Source organism: Mandrillus leucophaeus, unplaced genomic scaffold (assembly GCF_000951045.1).
Source record: "Mandrillus leucophaeus isolate KB7577 unplaced genomic scaffold, Mleu.le_1.0 Scaffold32, whole genome shotgun sequence".
In the NCBI taxonomy this organism is placed as follows: Eukaryota; Metazoa; Chordata; class Mammalia; order Primates; family Cercopithecidae; genus Mandrillus; species Mandrillus leucophaeus.
Genome location: NW_012103365.1, coordinates 4,509,716 through 4,522,297, shown reverse-complemented (window position 1 = coordinate 4,522,297; position 12,582 = coordinate 4,509,716). Strand labels below are relative to the sequence as shown.

The window sequence follows — 12,582 nt, the reverse complement described above, 5'->3', positions numbered from 1 at the left end:
AGAGCACAATGGCCTATCAGGAATAATCTGTGCTCATCTCCTACAACTTTGCTACAGCAACACAGACCAGGAATGCTAGGAAGGCACCTGAGGCCAGGTGCGGTAGCTCACAAGTAATCCCAGCACTTAGGCAAGCCTTGGCAGTAGCATTATTTGAGTGCAGGAGTTTGAGACTAGCCTGGGCAACCAACACAGCAAGACGTCTTCTCTACAATTTTATTTTATTTTATTTTATTTTTTGGAGACAGAGTTTTGCTCTTGTTGCCCAGGCTGGAGTGCAATGGCATGATCTCAGCTCACTGCAACCTCCTCCGCCTCCTGGGTTCAAGCGATTCTCCTGCCTCAGCCTCCCAAGTAGCTGGGATTACAGGCGCCTGTCACCACGTCTGGCTAATTTTTTGTGTTTTTAGTAGAGACGGGGTCTCATCATGTTGGCCAGGCTGGTCTCAAACTCCTGACCTCAGGTGATCCACCTGCTTTGGCCTCCCAAAGCAATTTTTTTTTTAATTAACCAGGCATAGTGGTGCACCTATATAGTCCAGCTACTAGAGGCAGGAGGATCACTGGAGCCCAGGAGTGCAAAGCTGCAGTGAGCTATGATCATGCCACTGTACTCCAGGCTGGGCAACAGAGTGGGGCACTGTCTCTAAAAATAAATAAATAAATAAGTAAGACATCCAGCTCAGGACATCCTGCTGTGGGACCTCAGGAATGTCACCTGCCCTTCTAAAGTCTCAATCTCTCTGTATGAAAACATCTACTTTATGAGGCCACTGTGAGGAATAAGTGAAATAGTGTTGTGTGCTATGGGAACCTCTGGGGGAGACTAGCTAGCCCACACAGCTTATTTGAGTGAGTTTCTCTTTCTGCACCTAAAATAGTCTTGCAAAAAAAAGAGTATGTGAAAAAGCTGAGAAACAATTCTTAGCTAGACTTCCCAAGAAAGGTGAGGGTTCTTTCTTTCCAGAAGCCTGGAGTATTGTACATACAAGGTACTCTTTTTGTTCATGAATTCACTGATTCATCGTTGGTGATTAATAAATCACCAGGTATTGAGCGTCTACTCTCTGCCAGGCACTGTTCTGGGCTCTGGCTCGAAACAAAATGGACAAGATCGATTTCTGGTCCAGTTTACCTTCTAGTGAGGGGGAGATAAGTAATGAGGATAACTTTGGAGAGCAATAGATGTGCTGGAGAAAATAAAACAGCCTAACAAGCTCAGAAGTGGAGGAAGTTATCTAAATTAGGTAGTCAGGAAAGGCCTTTTTGAGGAGCTGAAATTTCAGCCAACACCTAAAGGAAAGATAAGGAGATACCAGTAGTTTAGGGATCTGGCGACAGAATATTCCAGGAGGAGGGAAACGAGAATAAAATGGCCCTAAAGTGGGAATGAGCTTGGCATAGTCCCTGAACAGAAAGAAAACCACTTCCACTGTTTGCTGTGAGGGCAAGCCTCCTACAGCAGCCTGTCCATCTGCACACTGGAACTCAAAAGCAGGGAAATGCTGATGCTTATTATTTACTCCCATGAGGCTGGAAGACACCACGTCCAGTGGAAATGAGCTCTGAGACAAACAAAGCGAAGAACGTATGTTTGAGGCCACACACCTGGGTTTGAATCCTAACTCCACAGTTTGAGCGAGTGACTTACCAGCACCGTGCCTCAGTTCCCTCGCCTGTAAGGCGTGGGTAATATCAGTGCCTACCTCACGAGGTGCCAGTGAAGCCTGAAGGAATTCAACACTTGGAGCCAAGGCTGGCACACATGATACAATATCGTCTACCACCAGTGCTGCCACTACCACGGCGACTGTTATTCCATTGGATCCGAATCTCCATCTCCCTGTCCCATCCTAAAATAACCATGGTTTGTCTCTGATTTGCTTTTTGCTATATGGCAGCATGAGTGCATCCACATTGACTACAGTGCACCAGTTCAACTCTTTTTCTTTCTTTTTTTTTTTTTTTTTTTTTTTTTCTGTCACCAGGCTGGCTGGAGTGTAGTGGCACAATCTCGGCTCACTGCAACCTCCACCTCCCGGGTTCAAGCGATTCTCCTGCCTCAGCCTCCTGAGTAGCTGGGATTACAGGCATGCGCCACCACGCCCAGCTATTTTTGTATTTTTAGTAGAGACGGGGTTTCACCATGTTGGCTAGGATGGTCTCGATCTCTTGACCTCGTGATCCATCTGACTCAGGCTCCCAAAATGCTGGGATTACAGGTGTGAGCTGCCGCACTCAACTCTTGAGAGTCGAGTTGAGCCATCAGCTCAACTCTTAATCCACTCCTTGGGCATGGTCCTTCTACCCCTGAATTGGGTGTGTAAGGCAGTCAAGCCCCTCTGCAAGGGATTATAATGGTTTATGAGTCTAAACAGTGACAGTTGTTTTGCTACCCTTTCCTCTGTCAAATAAAATGTGCAAAGTAAGGAAATCCCATATATGAAGTACATTTTGGTCAAGTTTATATAAACAATATTTTCAGATCACCCTCAAACACATCTGATCTCAATTTAGGCAGCAATGACTTAGACAAACAAACAAGAATGGGAAAGAAAAGGGAGAGAGGAAAGGGGAGGAGGAGGGAAGGAAAAGAAAGAAATGCCACCCTAGAGAAGGATATCTCTCCATTTACTCCTGTCCTCTCCAGCGCCCCTTGGCAGAGTATTAATATTTTGTTTTTACAAGTCCCTTGCAATTTCTGCTAAATTAATTCCTCGTTATTTTGTCTCTCTGGTTGGTTCTATACACATAGTATTTTTTCCCATTATATTTTCGCAATGGGTGGCATAAGCATATAGGAAATCTATAAATTTTACATTGTTTTTTCCTTACCAGCCACCTTAATGAATTCTATTATTATTTCTAGTAGATTCAAAGGAGGATTGGTAATCTTAGGTTTTCCAAAAAGAAAAAGTTAAAATTACTTGCAAACAGTAATAATTCTACCTCCCCGCTTTCTTCTTTTGCTCTTCTAATTGTATTATCTTATAACTACTGAACAATGGTTAAATAATAGTAACAATAATGAGCATTTCAGGCTTGTTCTGGATTTAGTGGAAATGCTTCTAGTGTTAAACCACTAAAGATGATGTTGGCTTTAGGTATGACCCTATTTTAATAGCAGGTTGTTCTGAAACTCAGAAATACGTATTTCTTTTTATAAGATATCTTTTTAGCATCCATAAAATAAATCACAGATTTTTCTCATTGGCCCATATTAACAATAAATCACATTACTACATTCCCCAAGATTGAACAATCCTTCCATTCTTAGAATAAATCCCATTCTGTCAAGACTGATAACACCTTTCAATGTGACCATTTATATGTCCATTTCTCCATTCTGCGAGTTATTTCAGATCACTGGCCATGATTGGTTCATGTTTCAGCCCAGCACATAGCACATGATTGATAATACATGTTTAATGAATAAATACATGAATGAATAAATAACAGCTGCACAGAATTAATAACTAAATAACAAGTCCCCAGACACCCTTTGCACCTCCTCCAGTCTCTGTAATCCCTCGAATCCCTTTTCTAAAAATAGCACCCTTGAACCCCTCTTTCTCTATAGGGAAATTATTTCATGTGGCTGCAATAGGGCAGTTACATGGAACAGTTTCACCATAAAGAACAGAGTACCCCGCTTCTCTACTCTCACCACCACCCCAAGCCAAAGGGCTGGCTACATCTCCTAGGCCCGATTAGAATCCCACACAAATATTGCTTTAGGAATGGGGCACAGGACCCAACCTGGGCCCAAGGCATCTCTAGGAATTTCCTACAGAAGCTCTTAAGAAAAACTGTTTCCAAAAAGATCAATAAACATAAAATATGTTTGTCTAGGAATGCTTCTTACCATCTTGCCTAAACTGTGGTGAAACAGCCTGTCTGAGAATGAAGTCAGGTAGAAGCAAACATGGCAAAGAATGGAAAGAGACAGGGGCTTAGTGACATCATTTGACCCCCTGGATCCAGTTTTTCCTGAAGCCAACTTATCCACAGACTTCTCAATCACAGAAGGCAATCAATCGTCTTTTTTTGTTGTTTACAATAGTGTAAGTTCAATTTCTGTCATTTGCAACTGAATAAAACATTGTCTAATTCACATGTTGCTTTGTTTCCTTGTATATTCTTAAATAAGGTTGAAAAAAAATTTGAAGGCAAGTAAGTCCTCAGTAGTGAATATAAACAGCAACAACAAAAAAGCAAACCACCTTCTTTTAATTAATGTCAGGATGGGTTGAAGAGCTCCCTTAGTGAATTATAATTTCAGAATGAAATTCCCAAGACAGTTATAGAGGAGCTTGTTAAACCGCAAAAACCAATGAAATCAGGAGATTACTTTAACGGGGCGGTGGTTCAATCCGTTCCAGAGAGATGATCCATTATGCAAAACGAAAACCCTTAAAACTTTCTGACAAACAACCGTAGCAATCTTTCATTCATCCAAAGTCTCGAGGCCTCTCTCCTGACTTGATTTAAAAGTGAAAATGCCTGGTATGATTTACAAAAATAAAAAATAAAAATAAATAAATCATGTTAGGATGTCTAGAGAACACCGGTGAAAGCAGCCAAATCTCAAAATAAGAGAGTTTCACAGGGTCTTGGTGAGCAATCCTGCATTCCCAAACGCCTTCCGTTCTGCAGAAGCACCAAAGGCAAACAGGCTCCTGGCATCCTAAATGCCTCTGAACTTACCCGGGGCAAGTGACATCCATTCCTACTGGAGGCTCAAGAGAATGTCAGCGTGGAAGTCCACAGAGCCTGTCCACCTCCTTACCCCATTTCTTTTGTGGAGAATTCTGGCTGCAGTTAGCTCATGAAATCATACTTTTTTCCTCCTTCAGCTCAAGTTACAATAGACCAAATTCTGGAATCCGGTTCTGATTATTCTCTGGAGAGCTACTTAAGAGCTGCTTCAGGGTTTAAAATCCCTCATTCAGACATAATCTTGAAATAAAAGACTATATTCAAATGAAAAATGCATTACAGCTTTCTCTTTAGGGCCTTCAGTACTGATGGCCCCAAGTACTGATGCTCAGGATAAAGGAAGGCATTGAAGGAAAATGAAGGAGAAGAGTAAGAGAGAAGAGAAAAATGGGAGAGAGAAGAAAGAAGAGGAGAGAGACATTTAATCTGTCACAAGCTCTACATAAGGCACTTTGAAAGCCATTTCATATCATTCTCATGTAATCCTTTGGCAGCGGGTAATATTGAGCTCATTCTGCAGATGGAGAAATTGAGGCTTAGTTATATTAAATAATTTGTCCAATAGATTCTGGCTCAGACATACAAAATGTGCTCCAAACCATGTTGCTTCTATTCTATAGCTCCCTGTTTCTGCAGGGTCTAATACAGAAATGTGTTTTGGAATCAAAGTCTTTTCATAGGTGAATGGACCCTACGGAGTTAACACACCTTCATCACCTAAGAAACAGAGATTAATATAAGTAACCTGTTGTCCAAGAAAACTAGTATGTGGCAAAGCCAAGTCTGGAATCCAATTTTTCTAAATCTAAGATCTTAATCCGCCTGAGCATCATCTATTTCATAAGTGCAAGTTATCAATAAAGATCAAATACAAGCACTCCTGATTAACCAGTGAAAAATTGAGAATTTCCCCAGTTTCAAGAGAACGTTAATTGAGAACAGAGAGGAATGTATTCGCGAATTTTCTTTTTTCTGCCTCAACGTTCTTGCTTATATCAGGCTTTTGTGGTTGTTGCAATATATCCGGGAGGTATTTCCCCCATGCTGTTGCAAAATCTGTAAAGGAAGAAAAAGAAAAAACCCTACACTAAAATAGCACACGTAAGCCACGATTCTGGCCACTGTACAGGGTACACAGGGTATGGGCATGCCAGTTGTTTTCTGAAATGAGTTTAAACAGGAGGTCACAAACCGGTAGCCAGCTGGCTGTATCCAGCCCACAGATGTATTTTGTTTGTCACACAATGTTGGCCCCCACTGGGCTTTTAAGAAACTTAAATCTGTTGCCAATATTAAAAATCAAAAGATTTCAAATCAAAACCTGGATTTCCAGTTTCTCTTACAAAGGGGATGATCTCATAACCCCAATGCCACGTTTGCACATTGGAAAAAAAGTAGCTGGACTGCAGCAGTGGCTTTCCCTTCAGCCAGAGCACATGCAGCCCCTTCAGCTTCTCTCCACCTAAGCTACCTCGCTCATTCATACGACCTGCCTGAGCCCTGAAGTTATGTGACCTTTGGTTTAAAAGGGTAAGGAGGTGCATACTGCAAAGCCAATCATTATTTGGGTTTTCCCAAACCATCCCAAGTAACAGACTATCTGGTCAATATTATGACAGCTGTGATAGAAAGGAGAGCATATATGACACTAAAATGGTTTGAGAAATGGACAAATTCAGTAGTTGAGACTATATTTGGATATCTGCTCTAGGATACTCATGTTGTTTAGAAAATACATTCACTTTTATTATTTCATTTATTCCTCCCAACAATCCAAAAGGAAGTAATTACCCTCAGATAAACAACTGAAGCTAAGTGATGTCAGATAAGTTATCCAGCCAAGATCGTCCAATGTATAAGTCTCAAAGCCACATTTTGAACCCAGATTTGTCCAGCGACAAAAACAGTGCTTTTGGAATCATAAAAGAACATTCTGCAGGGCCATGAAGCTTGTTTCCACCCCAGGGCCTTGGCACTTGCTGTTCCCTCCCAGTGGAGACCTCTCCACCCAGGTCTTCACACGGAAGGGTCTTACTCTGTTACTCCATTTACATAATCTCCAAAGAGAGGTTTTCCCTAATCATCCTACTTAATATAACCCGTATGTTGTCCTGGCATCATGGTACATGCCCATAATCCCAGCACTTTGGGAGGCTGAGATCAAAGGATTCCTTGAGGCCAGGAGTTTGAGACCAGCCTGGGCAACAACGTGAGACTCCTGTCTTAAAGAAAAAAAATTTTTTTTATAATAATAACCAACATGCACACACACATTCCCCAATTACTTTCCAGGACTTTGCTACTCAAAGTGAGATCCAGATAGCAACAGCAGCAGCAGCATCTAGTAACCTTTTAGAAATGTGGACTCCTGAGCCAGGCACGGTGGCTGACGCCTCTAATCCCAGCATTTTGGGGAGACCAAGGCAGGCAGATCACAAGGTCAAGAGATCGAGACCATCCTGGCCAACATGGTGAGACAGGCAAATCGCTTGTCTCAAACCGTCTCTACTAAAAATACAAAAATTGGCTGGGTGTGGTGGCACACACCTGTAGTCCCAGCTACTCAGGAGGCTGAGACAGGCAAATCGCTTGAAGCAGAGATCGCACCACTGCACTCCAACCTGGCAACAGAGCGAGAGTCTGTCTCAAAAAAAGGAGAAGAAAGAGAAATATGGACTCCCAGGCCCCTCTTCAGACTGGCTGAATCCGAATCTACATGTTAACAAGATCCCCAGATGATCCTAAACTTTACAAAGCACTGCACCACACAGGTGCTGCCCAACAGAAATATAATGTGAGTTACGTGAGTCACAAGTGTAATTTTAAATTTTCTAGTAGCCACATTGAAAAGGTAAAAAGAGGCGGACTTAATTGCAAGACGTTTTACTTGATCTGAGTATAATTTCAACATGTAGTCAATCTAAAATTGCTGAGTAATTTAGTATTCTGTGTATCTTATACTTACAGCACATTTCAATTTGGACATTTTACCCATTCAATAGCCACAGACAGACAGTAGCTACCATACTGGACAAAACAGCTCTGGGCCATGCATTACTTTGTTTTTCTTTGTAGTCTTTATCACCACCAGAATTTGTATTACATGTCATTTGGCTCTTTGTTTGCTGTCTCTACAACCCTCCTACTAAAATGTTAGTTCCAGGAGAACAGGTGCTTCATCTATCTTATTCATCACTTTATCCCCAGTACCTAATACAGTGCAGGGCATATGGTACATATTTTTTAAATAATTGAAGGAATGAATGAACGAACACAGGATATATGCTTCCTAGTACTTGATGTGTGGCAGTGTGGTACAGGGGAAGACATCAGCACTTTGAAATTAGACAGCAGGTTCAAATCTCAGCGCAGGCACTGAATAGTCAAGCAACCCTGAGCTAATCATTTACCCTCTCGGAGCCACCTGTAAAGCGGAAATGCTGCTACATATATCACCATATCATCACAATGCTCAAATGAAATAACAGGTTTATAATGGTAGGTAGCACCAATTGCCACAATAGCTGGCACTCAATAAACACCAATGAAATTCTATCCTTCTCCATTCTCTCCCCATTTGTCACATGCAAAATATGCTGCTGAACACTGACCATTTTCCTCTGGGTAGCATAAGCATGACTTTGTAGAGTATTTTCCTGAGTTACTTTCCCCTAGCCAATGGAATGGGTGACAGTGAAGACAACTTAAAACCATGGAAGAGCTCCCAGCTACTCAGGAGGCTGAGTCAGGAGAATCGCCTGAACCCAGGAGGCAGAGGTTTCAGTAAGCCGAGATCATGCCACTGTACTCCAGCCCGGGTGACAGAGCAAGACTCCATCTCAAAATGAAAAAAGCAAACAAACAAATAAACAAAAACCATGGAAGATCACTTCCCATTGCCCTGGGGCTGGATGGCTTCCATTGTAAAGTGGTCATGGTTACTGCACGCTCTGTAAACCATGAGAGAGAAAACAGCTCATGTCATCTCTGTCACCTTGATGAGATCTGCAGTGGCAGCCCGTTGGCCTGGCTCAAGGTCCTATCCCTCGGAAGAGTTTAAAGTCTTTGCCTAGAGAGCTTATAATAAGCTCATTCTGAAAACTGCACTGTGGCTTTGCCTGTTTTTGGAAGGGGAGAGGGAAGAGGGCATGGAGGGTTTAAGCTCACCCGATTTATTAATCCTGGCCTGTGTCAATTCACCAAGTGAGGCTTGCTTCTTCGTAGATTTTAACACATGCATCCCAATCCATTAGTCTATCTTGCCCTGAAAATCTGATGCACACGTTCTAATCTCAGATGTATTTTTATATCACATTAGATCAACAGCATAGGAGGAAAGCAAAACCCGGATTTAGACATAACTGAAGTGACACTGAGGAAGTGAACCTGCCAGGGCTGTTGAGTTGAATATGAGAAAATCCCAAGCCAGCTGTGCAGAGAGCAGCCCCAGTTTCTTCTCGGCTCTCCCTCTTGCTGAAAACACAGAAACCAGAAACACACACAGAATTCATAGGCTACTGGAAGCACATTTAAACAAAATAACAATAAATAAACAGGGGAAAAAATAAAACTTTTAATTAACCTGTGGATCTCTAATAAGTCAAATAGATTCCAGCTAGCATACCCGGTATAGGAAGGAATTACACCGTTTAGGTACAGATGCCACCATTTATTTTATTTTACTTTATTTTATTTTATTTTATTTGAGACGGAGTCTCACTGTCTCCCAGGCTGGAGTGCAGTGGCGCGATCTCGGCTCACTGCAAGCTCCACCTCCCAGGTTCACGCCATTCTCCTGCCTCAGCCTCTTGAGTAGCTGGGACTACAGGCGCCTGCCAGCACGCCCGGCTAATTTTTTGTATTTTTAGTAGAGACGGGGTTTCACTGTGTTACCCAGGATGGTCTCGGTCTCCTGACCTCATGATCCACCCGCCTCGGCCTCCCAAAGTGCTGGGATTACAGGCGTGAGATGCCACCATTTAAAAGATGAAGAGTCAGACTAGGAAACCAGGAGAAAGAGTTTCTGACACTGGAACCAATGCCACTGATCAGTGCCATCTGATACTGAATCAATGCCACTGTTTCCTTTTCTACCATACAGTGAGAATGCTGCCTCTATTTCTATACGGGAGTGAGACAGGAGTCTGAAGAGATAGATGGAACTGATGAAAATTTCACAAATGCCTCAAAGCACTGCTGTCTGTGGTAAGGCTGGAGAGCGGTCCAAAGCAGTCCCAGCACACTCAGATCCTGTGGGTCCAACTGGTCTTCCCAAAAGCAGAGCTGGGGGCTAATGATTCCCTCTGTGTTAGACAGACATGTATTGGCAGGCAGCTTGTTCCTAAGAGAATTTTGTGTCCAACGCTTTCAATCAGCACCACGGGGCTAGATGCTGGGGTGGGGATGAAGGACACAGAGACATCACATGGTCCCCTTAAGTGAGGATCAGGGGAATCTTGTTCTATCCACACCTCTTCACCTTCACAGTTCTGTGAGTGGCTGCCAAATATTGACACCGAGCCCCAAATACCACGAGCATTGGTTGGGAGTAGGAGGCTGGGCATACCACAGCGCTGGAATAATATATTCCGGAGCCACGTCAAGCAAGGTAGTTTCTATACTTTCTCTTCCTAACACCAGCAAAAAGGAATCTAGGAAATCTGGCATCTTCTATTCTCTCATTCAGAACACTCTCCAGACCCGGTGATGGGACTTCCTGATACACATTCCACCACACACCCTTCATTAACTTTATTTTAAATCACCCAAATAAAACACCCCTCCCCCACCATTTCCAGCTGCCACAAACCCAACCACCTCAGATCTTGGAAAGATTTCATCTTTCTGCCTCCCTGAAAGGGCATTTGACAATTCTCATAATTCTAAAATTAGAAGTGGAAAAAAAAAAAAAAAAAAAAACGCAATTACCCTCATAAGGCCAAAGCTACCCCACAGAAGAAACCAGAACATTCCTACAACCAGCAATTAAACAACTAAAACCTTCCCAGACATCATGCCCCTTCTTTATTTTGCTGTTGCTGCATTAATCATCCTAACACCTTTTTAATTATGATCACAAACTGGAAGCCATGGCTTCTGATGTTATAAATACTGATTTTCCAGTTAAATTGGGCATTTGCTGTTTTATGTTTTGATAGGAAAGGGCTGTTTGAAGCCTCCTAAAATACTGCAATTAGTTTTCTCTGTTGAAACAGACAAGACATTAACAGACACATTTGCTGCTTCTCTGTAATGTGCTGGAATGTTTATGCCTAAGTGTACTTCTCTCAAGCTTTTAAAGCATAAGGCATATTTTTTAAAGTGGAAGAAATCAATCATAATACACACATTTATTATATATCTCTGAAGTTAAGTTATTTCTAAAACTTTCCCAGGCTGTAATTTAAACCTAGAAAGCACATCCCCTCAACGGGCAGGCAACCTGTCAGGAAACAATCTTTATTCTACCTATTGGCTCTGCTAAGATGATAACATCACTTTAGCTGACAAAGGCTGTGTTTCTGTTTGACAATCGCAATTAATTACCGAAATGGAATGGAGATGGAGCCAGCCATGCAGATCTGTTTCCCAGAAAGATATAAAACAGGAGGAGAGAGAGAAAGAGAAAAAACAAAGGCGAAGGAGGTTTGCGTTTGGGGCATCTGCACCAGTGCCGTTTAAAATGTTATGGCTGGCAGGAAAGCTGGAGTATTAATTTATTTTACCTGCACTTAACTTTCTAGTCCTCTCTTCTCCCTTTCTCTCACCACCCGCAGACGGTGGGAAAGGAGGGAGATGAACATCTCACAAAACAGAAGCTCCAATCTGTTGCGAAGGAGGCGGAGATTAGACAGGGCACGGTCTGGGGCATAAAAACTCTCAGGGCACCAACTGTCATGCAGACATTGAGGCTTCTGGTGCAAAATCAACTCCGTGCTCATTCAGCCCAGGGGGATGGAAAGTTACGGAGGTGGGAGGCATCCTTTCTTTACTAGAAAGCCAAAACGCCAGCATGATCTTTGTAACTGTTCCCTATTCATTTTGCTCTGACCTTAACACACTCAAGTTGAATTCCAGCCACGCAAATGCGTTTGAGGGTGATTTTAAGAGATTGCAGGGGACCTCAAATCCCCTTAGTCAATTTAGCCATCCTGTCTCACTCCTCAGCGTCCTCAGCCCAGAATCCCAGAATCCCGGAATCCCGCAAGAGCCCGGGTTCGGAAACATCCAGCAGGCACGAGGGCTGGGGATTCCCAGGCTGGGAGCTGGGCAGATTCAGACAGCACCTCCTTGGATGAGGAGCGCGGGAGGCAGGGCAGGGTGACACCTCCTCTCCTCGCCCTGAAATAAAGTGATCTTTCGCTGGAGTCCAGCCCTCTCAGCCGATCCCCCTGAGCAAAGCCGCCAGGGTTTGCAGAGCCCTCGCGGGGGCTTGGGCCTCTCGGGACGGTGCCTGGATGCTCGAAGGGCGTGGAAAGCCGCAGCTTCCCCTCCACGTCTCCCCCACGCGTCTCCACCAGCCCGCGGAGCCCAGAGTCCTACCTGTACCACTCCAACCCCTTTTCGTAGTTCCTGTCGAAGAAGTGCGGCTCTACGCCCACCGCCCGCACGTCCGGGTGTACGCGGATCGCCTCCAGCAGCGCGCGGGTCCCTCCTTTCTTGACTCCGATGATGAGCGCCTGTGGCAGCTTCTTCTCCCCATAGTCAGGGGTGCTGACGGCGCCGCCCCTCTCGCTGCTCCCGTTGGCCGCTCTCCGGCCTGCGAGATCCTCGTCGGTGGTGCTGGACTCCTGCGCTTCCCTCTCTGGCAGCGCGCTCTGAGCCGTGATCATCTCGCTGGGGGCCAGCGGGGTCCGGAGCCAG

The 12,582-nt window shown here is 43.8% G+C and overlaps 1 protein-coding gene across 1 annotated transcript in view; it reads right to left on the bottom strand.

Moving 5' to 3' along the window:
- Positions 1-12,576, bottom strand: part of HS3ST4 (heparan sulfate (glucosamine) 3-O-sulfotransferase 4) — a 487,219-nt gene extending 474,643 nt beyond the window's left edge. The window contains exon 1 of the mRNA XM_011987954.1: positions 12,262-12,576. Coding sequence (XP_011843344.1) covers positions 12,262-12,551 — 290 coding nt within the window. The 5' untranslated portion in view covers positions 12,552-12,576. The remainder of the gene's footprint in view (positions 1-12,261) is intronic.
- Between the last annotated feature and the right edge of the window lie 6 nt (positions 12,577-12,582).